Below are 21,353 nucleotides of genomic sequence, written 5' to 3'. Positions count from 1 at the left end.
GTAGTGTTCAATTTATAACAAACCCGAAATTCTTTAACACTTTTAACTGTGTATTGTTTTATATGTTGTGGAATGCGTAGGACAAAAATAAAATAATTTTTAATATTTTTTTGGGGGGGTCATCAGCAATAATGAGTCCTGGTCACGAAGGAGAGGAGGAGAAATTGATCATGTAGTTATACAACTCCTTGGGCATCACAGTATTTTTTTTCTCTCTCTGTGCTGTGACTGTCTTTTATTTGTACTATAACTATTAAAGAAAAGGGAAAAAAAGAGCTGGTCCCTTTAGCCATCTCTTCTGGCATGCTGGGCTGTCTTTAGGGCTGATTCTATTTAATGGTGTGACATATCAAGCATTTGCTATGTTTTTAAGGGAGGTGGGAGAGGACTATGGGATATTTTATTTAAATCTTGAATTGATGTGTTTGTTTAAAAAATATCCGTCATCATTCTGAGTTCTGTTGTTTTTGTTTTGATTTTTTTAAAAAATTGTGTTTGTTAAATTTCATTTCTAGTTTTGTTGTCAGTATGCCATTTTACCTCACCAATCTTTCTGCTAATACAGCTCCCCCTCTTTCAGTCTGCTGGGCTAAGGTGCAGGGGGACACTTGCATATGGGATGTTTGGGGAGTGGGAGTCCTCCCAGATGTGGGAAGAGGAGGAGGATAACCTTAAGATTACATCCTCCTAACTTGGTACTGTCTTGTGATGAAGCAGATGGAATGGCACTGGAAGGCAGTATTGCTGCATAAAACAGCTCTTTTCTCTGTACGGCACATGTGCTATTGCTCTCCATTCTACGGAAGAGATCCAGCATTTTCGTCACCAAACAAGAAGCTTAAAACTTTTTGCATTATGTGCTTTTCTTTCTCTAAGTTAAAATTATTCCAGTGAGCTAGGTGACTGGATGGAAGGAAGTTCAGGAAGATGAGAAATATTTTTTTCTTTGGGATTGTCATTTTACTGAGGTGACAAAATTGCAGTTGCTAATAAAGCTCTATGCTTTGACTGTCATATGTTGGACAGCAGCTTCAGAACTTTAGCCATGCAAATACAACTATTTTTATTTTTCATGCAGTTAATGCTTTCCCTTTCCACTAGTTTGTCTTTGAAGTAGGAAGGCTTCTGTAATGACTGCCTCTATTAGTTAGTGAAACTGTCTCTTACTGTATACATATCAATGCAAGGCTATTTAGATTCCTTTCTGTTGGGGAAAAATGTCCGTTCTCCCTAGCTTGAAATGTGTTTTTCAAACTGCGTGTGTTTTTTCGTGTTGAGCGTATAACTACATACCTTCCTGAATTCCATCCCTGGTCCAGTCCAAGTGAACGATTCCAGTTTGTTAGCGTGGGGGACTGTTTTCTTGTATGGTGGGATGCTGCTTTCTCAAATGAGCACCACCTGAAATTTCAAAGCTAAAAGTGAAACTGTTTTCTTAGAGGGGAAAAAAAAAAAAAAGAAAATTAAACTTCCGATTTTGTTGCCTTAAATTTGGTCTCTTCTCCCTTCCCCTGCTTTATCAGTGCTTACCTCACTTTGGAGCAGACTGAAAAAGAATTAGATCCTAATCTTAGTCAAGTGTTACGTTGCAGTTGGTTTTTTTTGTTGTTGTATGGTTTTCTTCAGTTTTTGTTTTGCTACTTTTATAGCCTTATTAATCATTCTTTTCTCTATTGCATTTTGTCACCACTTTGTTTTTTAGTAGCATTATTTTTGTCTCTCTGGTTCACAACTGACACCTGTTTGACTACCTTGTCATTTCAAGATCATTCATTCATTCTGGGAACAGGCATGTGAACCCAAGGAGAAACACTTACCTTTTCTAACTTTGGTCCTTAGCTATGTGTCACAAGGAATTGAGTTTGGATCAGTCTTGCTGTGTTCATGGAACAAATTTTACAGCTGATGTCTCCAGACAGAGGCAGTGAACATCTTTATTTCTCTCTCAGTCCTCTTTTGTCATGCAGGACTTTCCCTATGAATATTAAACAGTAACAGTTATAAATTTGAAGAATTTATTATACTTAATGATAAAGACTAATAAAAAGGACTGCAAGAAGGAAATCCAGTTAAAGAAATGACTGGTGTTTAGTATAATTTAATATGCATAAATTAATAATAATTACATACATAATTGGTTAGTCACTTTAAATTTAATGACTGGTAGAAGTATTGGTTAAACTTCTATGCATCTCAGTACTCTTCTGAACTCTGAAACAGGTCACTTAAATAAAGCCTTCCATTTTTTTCCCCGTGTTGAGAGCCGTTCTTTACCTTACTTTTTGGCTTCTCAACATTTAAAGTTTTGCTCGAGCTAATCACACTGAAGTGTGGTGTTCTAAGAACTTTTGCAGTTCATTACAGAAATGTAAAATAACTTTAATAACATTAGTCTAACTTTTAATTAAAAATCTGTACCATAAAACTTGTTAACTTCATTGTTCCAAAATTAGACCCTGCTTGTATATAACTTTAAAAGTTAGTGTATGGCAGGATCATACTGGGCCTAAATGCTGCTTTTCGTATTGTAAACTGTAATTTCTAAATGATTGCTCTAGAGTACTGTTGTGGTGTTTTGTTGTTTGTTGGTTTTTTGTGTTTTGTTTTGGTTTTTTTAAGAAACAAATATATTACTCCTAAAGATATTTAGCTGTGAAGACTATCAGTCTTCCACTATCCATACACTCAGTGAATCTTCCAAGAAACCTAAGAGATGACTTATGGTTTATTGGGGATTTCTGATTACTCTGTATACAGTGTTATCTAATGTATGTAGAAGAGAGAAAACAGTCAGTCAGTCTGTTTTGAAGAGTGTTTTTATATGTTCAGTAAAATATTTGAGGCTGTGTGAACACAGTAGATCAATTCCCTTTTAATTTATTACTTCAAACTACACTCATGGGGTGGAAAACTCAAACAATTCTTTAAAATCAGTAGTTCCTTAGTAGACTTCTACCATCTTGCTAACAGCTCCATTTACAACTGTAGTGCATCCAAAATTACCTTTTATAAAGCCATCATCTTAAATTGTCTCCTTCCTGTGTTTTGTAACTCACTAATATAAGCCCTGTGTCTCCAGTATACTCTGGTTTAGAGCATTTGTTGGCTTCACTTAGCTTTGACACTGCTGAAGAGCCCTGTGTGGACAATATGGATACAGGACCACAGTGCAGGTCTAATAGATGGAGTAAAGTAGACTGTCTGAAGATTTGAATGTCCCATTAGCCAACCAAATACTGCAGTCTGGTTTTGCAGATGATTGCCTAATGCTGTTTGTGTTTTCTTTCCTTCCTGTTACCAGAGCGTTTGTATACCTGAGCAATCTACTGTACCCGGTGCCTCTTATTCACAGAGTAGCTGTTGTTAGTGAGAAAGGGGAAGTACGAGGATTTCTGCGAGTAGCAGTGCAAGCTATAGCAGGTGAGATACTCTGAGAGCTTTACATTGCAACTCTTTGGTACGCTATGAATAGCTGCAGCTTTAAAAAACAGGCAAACAAATCAAACCTGAATAATTTTAGTGTTGCAAAGAACACTTGTTTATTATTAACTTGCTTTTAAATTTTTTTCATTTGTGTGAATCATATGGACCAAGCATGAATAAATCTTGAAATAATGCTACTCATCAGAAGCTTTCAAAATGATGGTGTTGACCACTGAAGTTTACACCTGGCAACTAATGCAACACTGCTTTTTAAGATGGTGAAATGGCTAACTAGTGTCAGCAAGTCTAAAAACTAAAAATAAAGCAAAGGTTTTCTTTCTGGCACCCAGTATAAACAGTGGACAAGGGTATATGCAAGTTTGGTAGTTGTGATGACTTGCAGAAAAGCTAAATGTACCACGTGTTTGCTCTTCTCAAACTGTCCTTTTAAATAATGCGCAGAAATGTGCTCCTCCATTCTCTGACTGAACAGCACGTGAAGAAGTTCCCGAACTGACGGTTTTCAGCATAGTATAAACAGAAATCAGCAGCAGTTTTCCATTTCATTGTCTCACTAAAATGTGTTGAGACTTAGAAGCTGCTTTAACATACTATTTAATCACCAAGAATTATCAACCTTTCAGAAGACAAGGGTAGATAGATGGGGATGGTAACTGCTTCATCCAGTTTTGAACTGCCATTGTATGCGTGCCAGACCTTAACTGCAGTCTGCTAGTCAGCTGCTAATATTTTATACTTTTCCAGTATGGGGTGAGCTAGTTGAGTTTTACTGTTAGTAGTTAGCCATGTCTTATCCATGCTGGGAGAGCTCAGATACGTCCCATAATTTGTCCTTTCTAGCAGTGGCTAACTGCCAACATTTCTTTATTGTTTAGGTAGGGTAACCCTGGAAGTTTCGCTCTCCATGGGAACGTATAATGAAATCTCAGACTCTGAAGATGTGTAAGAATCACTCTGGCAGGGACTAAAACAGCAAGTGAAATAAAATCTATTTTAATGTGTACAAAAGTCTCATTTCTGGCTTGGTTTGGTCTCCTTTAGCATTGATCAAATATTTCCAAATAAATATTCTATTTATCCATCCAAATAAATAGAATACACCATGGCTAATAGAAATTGAACTGGGGACATCTCTTGAAAAAGGGCCGTGGCATTATTTGGTCCCTAAGCGAAGTTTTGGAACACATTCTGAATCTTGGGATTTCTCCTGCAAGCCTGTATTTACTGTGGAAAAAAACCCTGGCATTTAACCAGACCTCATTGTTGTTACTGTCCACAAAGAGGAGGAGGTTAAATGGACAGATTGTACGGACAGATCCGCCTCTCAAACTTAGGGCACATACTTGTGAAGCTTTGCTAGTGTGACTGCTTAGTTTATGGCTACAGAATTTTAGATGGTAGTTTAAATCAATGTGAGTATACATTCCCATGTGGGTCGTTGTATTTATGGTATGTTAATTCACCTCAGGTATAATAATCAGAAGTAAATAAATAATCAAAATGAGTACTAAAGTTGTTTTGCATTCAAAATTCTCTGAAGTTAAGTATATTCATGATAAAACGTCATAGTTTGTCTTGTTGTTTTCGCACACTTGAGTTCATGATGGGTAGATTTCTGCTATGATTTTTTCCAGCACTTATTCTAGTCTGTTATTGGATGACTGGAACCAGGCCTCTTCTACTTTACGGACTGGTTTCAGTTGTAATCAGAATTTCCATTTAGATGACTCTGAGGGTTTTTCCCTCTCCTCCTCATATTTTTTTTTCTTTTTTTTCTGTTTTTTAGCTGATGAAGAAGCCCCAGATTATGGATCTGGTATTCGACAGTCAGGCACAGCTAAAATTTCATTTGACAATGAATATTTTGATAAGGTAAGAAGTCTTAAAATTGTGTTCAGTTTCTTTGAGTGCAGTAGTTTGTGCTTCTAAATAAATAAGTAATGCGCGGGGAAGAAGGGGAAATCAGAAACTGCAGGAGTCTGTTACATGCAACTTCATTTAATTTTTCAGAGTGATTTTTCTTCTGTTGCGATGACTCGGTCTGGACTGTCATTGGAAGAATTAAGAATTGTGGAAGGGCAAGGACAGAATTCAGAGGTTACCACTCCTCCAGAGGAGATCAACAGAATGAATGAGCTAGGTAAGGAAGAAAGATGTAGTAGTTTTGGAGAACTTAAGGGAAATCTGGGACACTTTCAGTCAGTGATAGAAAGGGGTTCTGAGTGTCCTTCAAGAATACGATAGGTAGGGAGAGGTGTAACTGATGGGTTGCATGTGATAGATGCTGGGGTTACTCATTTGAAGAACTGCAGAAAAACTGTTGCCAAGTATTTGGAGCTTTTGATTATCAGCAAATAATTTGGGCTCAAAAGAAAAAGTGTGATGGGACTAAACTGTTGCCTGGAGGAATATTTTAAGAAAAGAAAGGAGAAAAAAAAGAAAAAAGCGATTTCATGTGGGATGTTTGTTTCTCCCTAAGACTTGAAGTCAGCCACTTTGGATGGAAAAATGACGATGGAAGGATTCACTGAGGAAATTGGTGATCACTTGAAACTGGGTAGCGTGTTTACCTTCCGTGTGACAGTGCTACAGGCCAGCGGCATCCTTCCTGAATATGCAGATATTTTCTGCCAGTTCAAGTAAGAATTTGTCCTTATTTACATTAGGCAATGAATGCTTTGATAGAGAGTGCAAATAATAGCGGGCGATGGAGGGTCTGATTGAGAGCTTTTCCAATCAGTGGCAGTGTGGTATAGCAGAGAGAAACACCTTGTCAGTTACTGGAATTCCTGTTACGAGCAGTACCCGCTTTGTGTTAGCGTGGTGTTAAGGAATAAAGTTTTGCAGAAAGGAATTATAGAATCATAGAATCATAGAATCATTGAGGTTGGAAAAGACCTCTAAGATCATCGAGTCCAACCGTCAACCCAACAACACCATGCCCACTAAACCATGTCCCTAAGCGCCTCATCTACACGTCTTTTAAATACCTCCAGGGATGGGGACTCCACCACTTCCCTGGGCAGCCTGTTCCAATGTTTCACCACTCTTTCAGTAAAGAAATTTTTCCTCACGTCCAATCTAAACCTCCCCTGCCGCAACTTGAGGCCATTTCTTCTCGTCCTATCACTTGTTACTTCGGAGAAAAGACCAACACCCACCTCACTACAACCTCCTTTCAGGTAGTTGTAGAGAGCGATGAGGTCTGCCCTCAGCCTCCTTTTCTCCAGGCTAAACAGCCCCAGTTCCCTCAGCCGCTCCTCATCAGACTTGTTCTCCAGACCCCTCACCAGCCTCGTTGCCCTTCTCTGGACACGCTCCAGCACCTCGACGTCCTTCTTGTAGTGAGGGGCCCAAAACTGAACACAGTATTCGAGGTGCGGCCTCACCAGTGCCGAGTACAGGGGCACGATCACTTCCCTGCTCCTGCTGGCCACACTATTTCTGATACAGGCCAGGATGCCATTGGCCTTCTTGGCCGCCTGGGCACACTGCCGGCTCATGTTCAGCCGGCTGAGCCGGCTGAATTAAGAATCAGAGTGGACTGTTAAGTTACTAGTTATAGATATCTTAAGTTTTTGCTTGATAATGGCTTTTAATGTGAAAAATACAATATTAGATTGTACATATGCACAATTATAATGAAAGCTATATGACCCTTGAGTAAATCAGTAGCTCTCAAGTGAAAGTGTCCTGTGGCTTAGTTTCTTAAGAAAGAGAACGAAAAATGGGAGTAATAAAGACACAAAACAAGTACAGGAATTGTGGTCCCAAAGACTAGGGTATTCCTAGCTTTAGGCCATCACTCAACTCCCTGGAAAGTTCTAGCAGAATAAATTTATGGGTTTCTTTTCAGTGTTGGGTTCACAGCACAGCAATCTTCACTAAACTGTTCTGGGGTGTTTTATTTTTGGTTTGGTTTTTTTGGTTGTTTTTTAAAGCTTTTTACATCGGCATGATGAAGCTTTCTCAACAGAACCTCTCAAAAACAATGGTCGAGGGACTCCCCTTGGGTTTTACCATGTTCAGAACGTAAGTAAAACTTTATATGAATAGTAAGTGCCTGTTTTAGCACTGGGAGTTGTGTGTATCCTTCTTGTTAAACTCATGAGACGTGTATGGGAAAGTGGGGCAAGGGGAATTATTAAGAACAGACAGTAGGAGGAGCGATCAGATGAATGATGTAATCCCCAATGGAGAAGAAAATACAGAATGATTCTGTGTGGCAGATTTAACTTCTGTTTCACCTCTACTTCCTGCCTTTGAATTCTCTGTTTCCTTTCCAGAATGTTCGATGAAAGCAGTCTAGAATTCAGGAAATAAAATATATGTGAATAGCAGTGCTCATGATCTCAGATGAACTGAATGTATTTATTTTTATGAACTGTGTAATCCTTTGGTTACATGTAGCCTCCTCTTCTCCTACTTAAAATGCCTGATATTGAGGCTTTCATTTTCTCCTTTATCGGAGAGTAGAATTAATGCCTAAACCAAAAAGGAGTGCAATTGCTTTTACTGTGAGTGGCGCTAAACCGTATGAAAAATACAGAGTCCTAAAATTCACACTTATAAGATTTCCTTTTTGCATGTCTCATTTTCTTTCCTTACTTTGCCTAATAGATTGCTGTGGAAGTGACGGAATCATTTGTGGAGTACATCAAAACAAAGCCTATTGTGTTTGAAGTCTTTGGACATTATCAGCAGCATCCTCTCCATCTGCAAGGACAGGATCTCAACAGGTATTGTTCACTATTCTGGCATAAAGGCTGTTTGTGATCATGCTCAGGTTAGCTCTGCAGTTCAGGCAGTACTTTTTCATACTCCTGAAATTACATAGCAACATGCTCACGAGTAGGATTCCTGACTGATGTAAGAGTGCTGGCAGAGGCCTATTTACCCAGTGTAGTATGTTGTTTTTTTAGTGAGTAATGGAATTGTTCTACCGGCTCAAACATGGAAAGCTGTTTTGCCAATACAGCTGCATCCACCCTACAAACACTGTGGTGGTAGAATATTGTACTCAGAACTTCAGTGGTGATCTCACTGAGTTCTGGGTAAACCGTAACAGTGCTCCAAGATGCAGCGTTCCCTCAGGGCAAGTGGCCTGATGCATAAAGATAGGATGACAACAGAAGAGAGAGGAGATTAGGGGGAAAACAAAAGGCACTCAACCTTTTGACATACTAGTGCCAAAGTTGCTGAGCATTTGAATTTTTGGAATCAGGGAAAGGACCCCTAGTCCTGCTATCTTCATAGCCTAAGGGAAGAGGCTATTGTCTGGATTGCTTGGCCTGGTTAGCCCTCCTACTGAAGGCAGCAGCTGCAAAGAGGAAGCACGTGCTGGTTTTAAGAGGAAATGCCAGCTGAGGCTTGTTCCTTTTCCTTAAGTTATTTTGGGAAATGTCTGTTACCTACTTAAATTTTCAGTGCAGAATGGGGGTAGAGCAGTTGGACATCATAATTAATCCTAGCTGTCAGTAAAAAAAATAAATATATAAGTTAGAATAGAAAAAGAACATAGGTTAGCCTGAGAAGTGTGCTGAGTCCACTTGTTTTCCTGACAGGTGATATTTACCTGTCTTCATGGGATTGTGAGGACATTTTTAGAGACAAAAATGGGTGGAAGGACTGTACTGGGGGTGTATGTGTATACACATGTATACACATGTGTATACATACATGCATGTGTGTGTATCTGTATATATTTTTTATGTTTAGCTGACTCTATATTGATAACTCCTTTCATTTCTGTATAGCCCTCCACAGCCTTCTCGAAGATTCTTTCCTCCCCCTATGCCACTCTCAAAGCCAGGTGAGAACAGTTCTCTAATTCTGTACACCACATGTCTGCTACTGAAAATGAAGGTTGTAGTGTACTCCTAAGCTATTCAGGACACCAAGAAATATAATGGAGTGAATGTTGCAAAGGGCATTGGATCTATCTTTGCTGGCTATCTTCCTTTTTATGTGTTCTTTTCAACCCCCTCTTGCAGGAAGTGCTTCTTGGTTCATTAAAGGGTAGAATTTCATTCCTGAGGTGTTAATCGTATTCCATGAGATCTGGCTACGGCTCTTTATGTGCTTACTGAGCACTTGACTGGAAATTTGCTTATTCATTAACTGCTTCATCTTTTTGCTCTCTAACATCCTTGTTTAGTGAGTCAGTCTTGTTGAAATGACCCTTGGTTTTCTTTGCTTAATTGTAATAATGCATGCTGAACTCTTCTGTGGTTTTTTTCCATTTCACCTTTTATTTCCTACTTCTCCAGCTTTCTCTCACCTGCATATTTCTACCATCCTTTTTTTTGTGTGTGTTCCATTCCCTTTGCAGACCATGAAAGAAAAATTGAGTTGATTAGGTATCTTATGTCTGGCTATGTAAACGTGCATGTGCTGAACACGCTATCCGAGCATGCCAACGTGCTTGCGTCCTCTGCTGTGGCTGCTTTCCAGGATGGAGCTGACCAGCTGCCACCTTTTCTCTTTCTGCCTGTTCCCAGTTGTCAGAGTGAGCGGGCTCCTAAACGAGATGGTTAGTAGCCAAACTTGATCTATGGTAGATGTAGAAGTAGTTCCAAAACATGCTTCAAAATTCCTTTTTTTTTCTTATCTTTATCATGTACTATTCTTGGGACCAGAAACTGTCACGGTTGCGGTCATGGAAGGATGATGCTGTGCTTAAGTTTAGGGCTATTCTAGAGAGAACCATATAGAGAGTCTATAAACTCCAGTGTGCTAGGTATCACAGATTTTTCTGCGTCACTGGATCTATTCCCTGAAACTTCCTGGACATCTTTTTTCTTTTTTTTTTTTTTTTTTGTGTGTGTGTGTTCCGTACATAGTTTTGTGAGATTGGGATGAGAGATACTGCATATGAAAAAATAGCTAGCTGTAGAAGAAATGTTCTGCTGTGTTCTATATAGGTTTCCTTTTTGCTCATCTTCTTTTTTTGCCACTGACAGTGCTGTTCCTCACTTACATTTGTATTCTGTTTTATTACCAAAAAAAAAAAAAGATGACATGCTGGTTATTAATTATGCCAGTGCAAGTCCATGAGAACTTCTAGAATCAGCTTTCATGTTTAGTTAAATGTGTCTGTTGCTTTTCTCTTCTGGTGCTTTTGAGTTTCTCTGCTTAGCAGTAGACTTGAGTGACTTGTGTGTTTGATGTTCCTCTTGCTATCAACAGCATTGAGTCCAGCTGTAATGAGTTCATGTGCAGCTACATGATTATGATGGGTACAAGAGAGTGACTACCCTAAGTAATGAATGGGAAGAGTAAATGATGACACTGAAGCTTGCTACCCAGCATGATGGACTTGTAGTGCTGTAAATAACTGATTCTTGTAAAATCTGTCCCTCTGAGATAGCTGCTATTTTACGCAGAAAAGAAACAGAATTCACATTTTGTTTTTCAAAAGAGAATACACAGGCACACCTATAAGGACCTTTTCTTAACTGGGGACTGTTATGCCCTTCCAGTGCATGGGAAATTAAGTCATGGTGGAAGCTGAAGGATACACAAAGGTGTGACAATAGGAGAACCTAATGAACACTTAAGCAAGGGAAGAATGGGGTTTGAGAGGCTAGAAGGGAGAATAATTATTTGGCTTAATAAAAGCAATGAGGTTAGTATGTGAAAGGAGAAAAAATAGAAAACAATTGCAGAGTTACAAAAATACCTGTCAGAGTACACAGGAACTAAGCTTTAAAAGCTTTTTAAATTTTAAATTTAATTTAAAAAATGTTCCCATTTACAATAATGAAATGAGTGAGCAGATAAGAGAAGTCATGTAATGATAGCTAAAAGGTGTGGTGTAAGTATGTGTGAAGGAATATCAGGTTATTTCTAGAATTTCAGTTATCCCGCTATTTTCTTAACATGGTTTATCCCTACATTTGTATGAAAGGAATTAGAGAGGATCTGGCCAGTAGTAATCGCTAATACCAAAACATAAGGAGCCTAGAACCATAGTTTGGCAGGGTTACGGCTCTGGAATAAATCTTGTTCAGCCTTTTTACATACACATTCTCTTACCTAAACTGGTACAGGAGACTAGCAATTTGTAACATGAAGAAGTGAAGAATGAAGTTTTAAGTTCTTGTTTTTGTTTTTTTTTTTTCTTCTTACGTGGGGAAGGCGAAATGTACTTTATGGGTGAGTAAAGTTGCAGATGAACAGACCTAAGCCATTCGAAATCACAAACTGTTAACCCATAAAGTAACTGATGCACATTTGAGGAAACTCTCTTTCTGTGGATCTAGAGAGACTGCATATTTTTACAAGCTTTTTGGATACATTTTTGTTTTGTTATTTAACTTTTTTTTATAATCTAGTAACTCAGATTTAAAAACCAATGCTTTGAGAAATAATGATTGCTGTAAGCAACTTCATTTTTATGGAAAAAGATGTGGTCTGCATATGTACATAGAATACATAGGATCACTGAAATGACATGTTTCTGTGAGCCCTAGGGTAAGCTTTACTTGTTCAGTCTTTGTAAACCATTCTTTTCTTTTTTTTCTTTAAGTGCCAGCTACAAAGCTAAATACTATGAGCAAACCCAGCTTGGGCCAGAGTGTGAGCAAATATGACCTCCTTGTATGGTTTGAGATCAGCGAATTGGAGCCAACAGGGGAGTAAGTCCTGTATTAATCTTTTATGTTTTAAGAACAGTGGTTTATGGGAGTTTGATTTTTTTACCCTTTGTTCTGTTCAGACAAGGTTGATGTTTAGCAATCATTATTGGGTGGTGGCTTGGCTTATGTCAGCCTGGTGTCTGGCTGGTTTGTAGTGATTGGGTGTAAATTCTGCTGGCATTCGTTGTCCCCATTGGAAAGGACTGAAGAGATAGAATGACATTCTTTCACACTTGCAGTAATCCTTCCACTTTGAAAGCCCATGCACACCAGCTGAACAGGTGCTGGGAAAACTTATCCTGTGTAGGCCATGAGTTTAGATTTTTTGGGTCACTAGAGACTTTATGCTCCAGAAGTCATCTAGCAGGCCCTATTTTATGTTCACCTTTGCTGCAGAGAAGGTTTTCCCCTGACAGGTCTGCAGGGATTATGTTGAGAAGCGAGTTCCACGGAGTTTTCCAGAAGTACTGGAAGTACAGTATATGATACTTCCGTATTTCTGTGGTCCAATAGAGTCCAGTCTGAGAGTCAGTAGAAACACTCTTATTTCTTCAGATACTATACGGAGAGGTAACTGTTGGCAGCAGAATACAGAGTAAAGTTGCTGTGCTAGTATATCTTTCCTGCCTGTTGATTTCACTGTCTCACACAGGTATATTCCTGCTATTGTGGATCACACTGGAGGCCTGCCCTGTCAGGGGACGTTCCTGCTTCACCAGGTACTAATGAAGGCTGTAGAACTGCAAGTTTCGTCTCTGAGGGGGGTTAGAATGCTAATGACTGGATTTTACCTCTTTCATGTCTTCTCCTTTCCCACACAGCTGTCTAATGATAGCTGTAGGGTCAGTCATCTTTCAGTCTGTACTTAGTCTGTTAGCTTTAGGCTACGAGGAGAGTATGTTTGGCCCCTAGTATATTGCTGTTTCCTTTGCTTATCAGTGTGCATCCCACTCATGAAAGATGAAAGCCTTTTAAAAAGCAGGAACCTTTGGGACCAGATTTGTGCCTTCAGTGCTCTAACATCTCTACCAAGGACACGGAAGGATCATGTGGACTCAACTTTCATTGGTTCTCTCTCACTGCATGTGGCTATAAGACAGACCTACACAATGACCATGTCTCAGTGCATTTTAAATGCCTGTAGTTAATCACAAACGCTAATGTAATAATCCTTAATAATAATTTGTCTTTAGCTAGATTCTAAAGATAATCCTAGTTAAATATTGTTTATAGGTTTGTTATGTTTTTTCTACTCTCAAATTCTCAGTTCCTTTTCATAGTTTACCTGTGACTTGCATTTCCTCCCTTTCTTAAAATGATAGGAACAGTTCTTCTAGCTTAGGAATAATGGTCATACTCCAATAATTTCCTTAAAAAAAAAAAAAAAAGTTACTCAGTTTTGGATTTACTTGTGGCTTCATCAGTTACTTCCAGTTCAAACCAGAGTAATTCTACCCTCTGTAATTCCATTGCCAAATCCACAATATAGGCAAACATCTTTCAACTTCTTTTGAAACAGTTACACAAAGCACCTTCTCCCTGCATAGTTATCTTCTTCATTTGGAAGAGTGGAATCTGTTGAAGCCAACACCTGGGGAATTTTTCTTTTTCAGATGTGGTGTTTATTTCTGTTCTACAATTTTACCTTCTTCCCAGCTATTACAGAGTTTTATTCTATTCTGACTTGTAACAGATACATGTGACAAAGGAGGAGAATATCTGCATGAGTAGTTGCTATTTTCTAATAACTTCTTTTGGTAGATACACTTCTTCTGGTACATACACTTTAATATAACATATAAGTATATAAGCACACATTACCCAAGTATTTGCTTGTTTTTGTGGTCCACTCTGATATATCCCAGGGATCGTACCTATCTTCTCTGAGAGCATAGCAACAATTTCAGGACTATTTTAGGTTAAAAACCTCTGCCTTTGTGGAGTGAGGAGGGAGAAGTGTAATTTCTGTTACATATAAGAATATAGTGTTCCTCTTACTTTAATTTTAGGGCCCTGAAACACATAGGTGTTTGGTCACAGTTACAGACTAATTTAAATGATCTTATTTGCTTCATTTTTGCAGTATAAGTGCAGAATAGATGATGTTAGTGTGCGTGTATGTGAATACTTCACCAGTGTTTTGTTTTTGAACTCTACCAGGGAATCCAGCGTAGAATCACAGTCACCATTATCCATGAGAAGGGCAGTGAGTTGCACTGGAAAGATGTGCGAGAGCTGGTTGTTGGTGAGTATATTGTTTTCCATGTTGCTATGTGTCGTGGTTTAACCTCAGCCGGCAACTAAGCACCACGCAGCCGCTCGCTCACTCCCCCCCGGTGGGATGGGGGAGAGAATCGGAAGGGTAAAAGTGAGAAAACTCATGGGTTGAGATAAAGACAGTTTAATAGGTAAAGCAAAAGCCACACACGCAAGCAAAGCAAAACAAGGAATTCATTCACTACTTCCCATGGGCAGGCAGGTGTTCAGCCATCTCCAGGAAAGCAGGGCTCCATCACGCGTAACGGTTACTTGGGAAGACAAACGCCATCACTCCAAACGTCCCCCCCTTCCTTCTTCTTCCCCCAGCTTTATATACTGAGCATGACGTCACATGGTATGGAATATCCCTTTGGCCAGTTTCGGTCAGCTGTCCTGGCTGTGCCCCCTCCCAGCTTCTTGTGCACCTCCAGCCTGTTCAGTCAGTAGAGCATGGGAAGCTGAAAAGTCCTTGACTAGTGTAAACACTACCTAGCAACAACTAAAACATCGGTGTGTTATCAACATTGTTCTCACCCTAAATCCAAAACACAGCACTGTACCAGCTACTAGGAAGGAAATTAACTCTATCCCTGCTGAAACCAGGACACTATGTAAGGAAGAAAAAGTACTAATGGTAATTTCTCTTTATATCAGATTCTGTCATCTTTATGAGTATTGGCTGTAAGAGGAGGATTTTGAAAAAGATCCAGAGGAAAAACTTAAGTTTTGCAGCTTCCACTTACAGCTGCTTGTTAATCACATAGTCTGAAATGATATTTGGGAAAACAAATTCCTTCTGTGTTTCAGGTTTAGTTTTAATTGATTCCCCCTCCTACCCTTTTTAGGACGTGTAAGAAATAAAGCAGAGGTAGATGAAGCTGCTGTGGATGCTATTCTGTCTTTGAATATTATCTCTGCAAAATACCTGAAGTCCTCTCACAGCTCCAGTAGGTAAGTGAATAAAGTGAGCGCTCTGGCAGAAATCTAAAATTCCTTTGACCTCTGAGATATTGGCAGCATGTTTGGAAAGCTGGGAATGTTGATAATTATTAAATGCAGAATTCCATGGGCACAGGGCACACAGATAGAGAATGAGGATTACCATAAATTCTTGCTAAAGCTGAAGTCCATTGGTCTACACGGAGGATTTCTTGACAATGCACTGGAATTACTTTCCATTTGTAAGCACCATAAAGGGAGGATGGAAAGGAACAGCTTGAGGGAGTCTCAGAATTTAACCAGGAACTTTTAAACTGACATCAAGGTTTGTTGCTAGAATACAGCATTGAAGTTCAAGGGCAAACTTGGGCGATATATTTATGGATGTGTACATACCTATATTATTCCTGGAACAAGCGTGTGACAATTTAAGCAAGAGCCATGCTTTGTAAATTAAACTTCATAATTTGTGGATTTATACAGATGTATCGCAAATTGACCCCAGTTCTAATAAGGGGGTGTCTGTTCCATGTAACTGCAGTCATTTGGACAACAGCAGGGCCCCTGTCTGAGAAGTTTCTGGCTGCGTGTGTCTCCTCATTAGGGTGCATTGCTGTAAAGATCAGTCAGACTCCACATTGTTTTGCTTCGGTGTCTGCAACAAGGGGCAGTGAAGCAGAATGCTGTGTTGCCGGCACAGCCTCTCCCTACTCTGACATCAGCCAAGTCATTTGACCACTCCGTGGCTCTGTTTAGCTGGTGCAAAGCAGGAATATCTCTGAAATTTAACTCTGAATAAGTGTTTCTGGAGGGGAGGGGGTTGTTGTGGAGCCCATCTCCACTGCAGCTTCTGAATGCTGGAGGCGGTATCCTTCTAGGCGCTGAAATGGCTTCTTCCTTCTCCATTAGAGGCTTGGACTTTGAAATACCACTGCGATGATAAAGGTGGATTCAGGACACTGCTCCTACCAGCTGAATGTCTTCCTGCCACCTAGTGCCTGTAAATGCACACAGTGATGGTTTTTTTTAGCAGTTATTCTTTGCCTCCTACTGAGAAGTGGGTATTTTACTTTTAGTGTGTTTGAATTACACTAAATTGCATCAGTGTAACTGGAACATAAGGGGACTGTTGCTAGTTTCCAGTCTGATACTATTGGATTTGCAGTTGGAAAGCCCTATACTCTGTTCTCTAGCAATTTCAAGAAATTCCTATATAGCTTTGTAGTTTTCTATTAGGTGGGCTGCTTGGATGAAGGATGAGTGTGAGTGAAGTGAAGCTGTTGACCATCTCTTACCAAAATGCCAAGGCTTAAGTTGTGGGATGAGTGCATGGCAGGGGGATGGAGCAGGATTGAAGCCCTGCTAAGGGATATGTCTTATGTTTGCTCGTTGTCTGCAAACTTGTTTTCTGGTTGTGGTTTGTTGTGTTGGGTGTTTTTTTGTTGTTTTTTTTTTGTTTTTTTAAGCCCACTTGTTCTGTTCCTCCAAGCTGTTGTTTTTCTGTTCTGCTTTTGGCTGCACTAACTGAAGCTCTTTCTATGTTTTTACAGGCTCTTTCTTGATAAGGATATGCCTAGGTATTTTCTGTTTGCTTCCTTTGTACATAAAGATTCTTGAAAATAGAATGCTTTATGTCCCGTTTGTATTGCTGCCACTTCCCTTTTAGCTTTTACTGAATTCTGTTAGCACGCCTCCTAGCTCTTCCAGAAGTAGTATACCTCCTCCTCCTTTGTGTCAGGGGTTTATTCAGGTACAATTCAGAGGGAGACTTGTGAAGGTGAACTTTCCTTCACATGTAAGAGATAGCTTCCTTCATTCAGTCTTTCTGATTCTCAAAATGTGCCATCAGAATATAGTCCCTGTTTGTAGTCCTTGCTATTTTCTTCCTTTGTTCTGTATCAAAGAACTAAATTTGGAATTTCTTACTGTCTCTGACTCTGTAATGCTTGCCATGTTTGAAGTACCAAGTCAAGGACTGAATGATTAGGTTACTTGAAATTCCAGCTCAGAATTGCACTGAACAAAAAGCAGTGGCTGCCATGTGACTGGCATTCAACCTGTGTTCTTAGGTTGGATTTGCATCTGAAATTTAACCATGTGGTTGCTACTTCTTAGTTTACCAGTTGGCAGAGAAGCGAGACATGTAGTAGCTGCTCAGACTGGATTCCTCTTTCACCTTCCAGATTGGATCACAGCCAAGCATGGTGGCTGCACAATCTGGGACAATTTGTACTCTGCTTTCTGTGTTCTGCCTCTTTGAAAAAGAGAAGACTTAAGTCTTCAATGCTCTCAATTCACCACCTTTCACTAATGCTAAAATTCACTTAAAAATCAGTTCTAACTATACATTGCTGCCTTTAACCTCTTTCTCCTGTTTTCCATGCTTTGCTTGTTCTGTGCTCCATTTTCCTCCTTGCACTGTTGGCTATGCTGAAAGAAGTTTGCTCACTTCTGTTTTTTGTCCCCCTCTATAACTATTCTAGCAAGTTCTGGTTTGGACAAGCAAGATTGTGTATATTTAACTTCCTGGCTAGACAAAATCCAGTAGAGTAACTGTCTTGAAGCTTGTCAACTGTCAACTTGGTGTTCATACAAAAATCATCATTTTGCTAAAGAGGGGCATTTAGTTCTGCACTGATGAACATTTACACCTGTGTTCTCTCTTTGTGATGAGAAGTCGTGTTTGGCAAATGGTGCAGAGCTGAATCAGGGGCTAGGTACGCTGGCTTTCCCATCTGTGGAGAACCAGGTTTTACTACTTTTTCTTCCACCCAGATAGTAGATCTGGAGCTTGCTAAAAGTTTAAAAAATTGCTCTCATAACTAAGACATGATGAAAGATTAAAACATAGGGACTCAACACGGATTTGTAAAGGGTTAGAGGACAACCTGTGTTGTTTGCCTAATCTAACTCAAGTAAGGATTATTACATTACAGTGCTTTTAAAGTTACCAATTACTTAGCCTTTAGAATATGTTTCTCTGTAGCATTTTAATAGAAGCAAGACATTTAGAAGTAAATTCTTAAGTATGCTACTTCAAATGCAAACAGTATTTAGCAATATTCTCAAATTATATTACTTGACTGCACAGTTCATGGTGTCTCAATGTATTAGCTCAGAATTGTGTAATTGCTATCAGGAAAAGGGGATTCTTGGGAACTCTATTTGAGATCAGAACTCTTCGTTTCTGGTACGTCTGCTCTTAGGCTGTTTCATGTTTCTTTTTGTTTTGGTTTGGTTTTTGTTATTTCTTCCTTCCACTCCCACCCTGCTTTTTGTCATTTGTCTTTGGTTTAATTTTCTATTTTTCTGAGTTGGCCTTGGGCATCAGTACAGAAGCTCTTTAGAGATATAACTTGTTTTTAAAAAAATAATATACGTGAAGGACTTTCTTGCTTTTAGTACCACATCATTTGGACTCGAAATGGGATGGAAAACCTCAGTGGCAAGGGGATTTGGGAGGGAAATTATATGGAGGTGATGAAGAATTAATACCTTCTTTTTCTGTTACCAGTGTAGAAAACTGCAAAGCGTGCTGTATTACTGAATAAGGGTATAGGACTTCTTTCCAAAGGAACGTACATGAAATCAGTCTCTACCTGTGAGAAAGGAGAAAGCTCATTTCCCTAAGCCCCTGTTAGAGAGGAGAGAGTGTAATGGGGACTTTAGAGTTGATGATTTAGCTGTCCTGTGTATGATGCTGTCTCTCACTTTTTACTTGAACAGATGAACTTTCCTGATTGCTGGGGTAGAACTGTGGGAGCTTCCAGCTCCTGTCTTTCCATGTACCAAATTGAAGAAACTTCTTACAAAAGTTTGTGTTAGATCTGCAAGTTTTTACTTGAAGCTAGTAGGGACATAGAAAGAAGTCTTTATCGCTTGAATATAGGACTTATCCCTACCTATCAGTCATTCTGATTTGCTGTCAGAAGCTGCTGGTTTTATATGACTAAGTATTAGAGGGATCTCTTCTGTTGCTATATGTTAGTCCTGAAATACGGTGTAGAATGAGTGTTGCTTATAAAAAAGAATCTTCCCATGCACTTTGAAGGTCCAGCTGTGCTGAATTGGGCCTGAAGCAACAGAGAGGAATTCTGTCTGTTTAGAAACACTGTTCGTTAGTGCTGAGTTCCCCGTAGTGTTATGACAGCTTTTGTTCTCTTCTGTATTTCCTCTTTTCTCTTTTAAATGACTCTTTTTCATAACAGGCAATCGTCTCTCATGCCACACTATTTGAGGTAGAAGTAATCAATCTTGGGAAAGAAGAGAAGGTCTTTGCTTCAAGTATTTGTTGTCTAAGGCACTGAGGTCAATAGCAGTCATAGTGGATGATGTCAAGAGAGAGATGCTTTACACTGACTGATGAGGGGGATGCAGAGGAACTTTTACTATTGAGCTTTTACTGTATTTTTTTGCAGGACTTTCTATCGGTTTGAAGCAGTTTGGGATAGCTCCTTGCATAACTCCCTTCTTCTCAATCGAGTGACACCATATGGAGAGAAGATATATATGACCCTTTCTGCTTACCTGGAGGTAAGAGACCTGTGCCTTCCTTTTTGCTTGTGACTCAAGTGATAACTATTTGAGACAGCAGACAGTGTGTACCCGAGACAAATACTTACTGGACTAAGTGATTTTTCAATTCTGAAGCCGGTGAAAGTCTCTATTCATTTTCTGAGAACAGGGTGGAAAAACTTACTCACAGTTAACATCTTGATGTCAAGGTATTACTGCCTTGCAACCAATGTGAAGTGAAACTGGTGATCTCTTATCTTTTGTGCCTCATTTTATCTATCTTTGTATCCGAAAATCCATTGAAATCAGTGAACGTTGCTATGTAAGTACTACTAGTGTTACGAACACTGGCCTAGCTCTTGGCTTTGCGTGCAAGACACTGTTGTTTTGTGTAGTACAATTGTTTCACCCACAAGATGCATGAAGAAAGTTGACGGTTCTCTTTCACAGAAACATACGAAAACCCTTCACCAAAGACCCAAACAAGAACAAATTTCAAAAAGCTGTCCCACTAAAAGAGGGAAGCAGTATCACTTGGCATAGTTGTCTGCAGCCACTCATTCATTACTGTTTTTTCTCATAGCTTGACCACTGCATCCAGCCTGCTGTTATAACAAAGGATGTTTGTATGGTCTTTTACTCACGAGATGCCAAGATCTCGCCACCACGATCGCTACGCAATCTCTTTGGCAGTGGTTATTCCAAATCTCCAGATTCGTAAGTTCAGTTACTAATTTTGGTATCGATGTCTTATGTCAGCATTTGCTTTTTCTCTTAGAGGGCATGGGGAGAATGTAGCTTAGTTTTTCTTTATTTCTTCTTTGAAAGTCTATCTAGTTATAGTTCTCCAGTCTGGTTTTGAACATTCTTTCTTGCTTGCATTTATTTCAGTGAAACTCTGATGGCTTCTCTCTTTACTGACCCCTTTTCCAGCCTTCTGACTGAACAGTTGGGAAGAGAGATCCATTTTTCAAGCTTGCACATAGATTACCCTGATCCTGACCTGGAATTTACTGCAGCAGCTGCTCTCTGACTCTACTGGGGGGTGGGGGGGAACATGGGGGAAATGCCACTTTTAGAGGTCTTGCAGTCTCTCCTGGCTATTTTATGTCAAGGTTAGAATTCAGATGTAGTTCTAATGAACAACTATACTTAAACTCCTAATTTGGGGACCACTTAACTAAAGCTAACGCACTTTATTTCTGAAGATAATAGGGTTTGGTTTTTTCCTCTGTTTTCTTGTGAACAGCAATCGAGTAACCGGGATCTATGAACTAAGTTTATGCAAAATGGCAGACACAGGAAGTCCAGGTAAGCAGTGACTGGGTGTTCAAGCGATAAAGATGCTGTAAACTGAAATATTGCAGAAAATTTTGTAGGCAGAACAGAGTAAACACTTCTGTCCTGATGGGAAGCAGTTCCTGTGTTTCACAAGAGCGATGGAACATTGCTATTCCATAAAAAACTTATGCAGGCTTTTAATTTTGACTTGGGTCTGTGTTTGCCATTGGTGAACCAAGGATTCACTGAAAACTTTACATTTTCTGACATGGGTAT

At 39.4% G+C, this 21,353-nt stretch overlaps 1 protein-coding gene across 10 annotated transcripts in view; it reads left to right on the top strand.

Annotated features, from left to right (window-relative positions):
• KIF1B (kinesin family member 1B) overlaps nt 1–21,353 on the top strand; it is a 100,204-nt gene that overhangs the window by 68,495 nt on the left and 10,356 nt on the right. For all 10 annotated transcript variants that reach the window (XM_076356132.1, XM_076356129.1, XM_076356127.1 and 7 more), the window contains 14 exons: nt 3,302–3,420; nt 5,231–5,316; nt 5,455–5,584; nt 5,924–6,083; nt 7,386–7,476; nt 8,065–8,183; nt 9,201–9,256; nt 11,975–12,083; nt 12,736–12,802; nt 14,244–14,328; nt 15,188–15,293; nt 19,700–19,814; nt 20,380–20,513; nt 21,046–21,107. In XM_076356132.1, coding sequence (XP_076212247.1) covers nt 3,302–3,420; nt 5,231–5,316; nt 5,455–5,584; nt 5,924–6,083; nt 7,386–7,476; nt 8,065–8,183; nt 9,201–9,256; nt 11,975–12,083; nt 12,736–12,802; nt 14,244–14,328; nt 15,188–15,293; nt 19,700–19,814; nt 20,380–20,513; nt 21,046–21,107 — 1,439 coding nt within the window. The remainder of the gene's footprint in view (nt 1–3,301; nt 3,421–5,230; nt 5,317–5,454; nt 5,585–5,923; nt 6,084–7,385; nt 7,477–8,064; nt 8,184–9,200; nt 9,257–11,974; nt 12,084–12,735; nt 12,803–14,243; nt 14,329–15,187; nt 15,294–19,699; nt 19,815–20,379; nt 20,514–21,045; nt 21,108–21,353) is intronic.

This window comes from Aptenodytes patagonicus, chromosome 19, assembly GCF_965638725.1.
Source record: "Aptenodytes patagonicus chromosome 19, bAptPat1.pri.cur, whole genome shotgun sequence".
Classification (NCBI taxonomy): Eukaryota; Metazoa; Chordata; class Aves; order Sphenisciformes; family Spheniscidae; genus Aptenodytes; species Aptenodytes patagonicus.
Note: the sequence above shows the minus strand (reverse complement) of the source record. Positions and strands in the feature narration are given on the sequence as shown.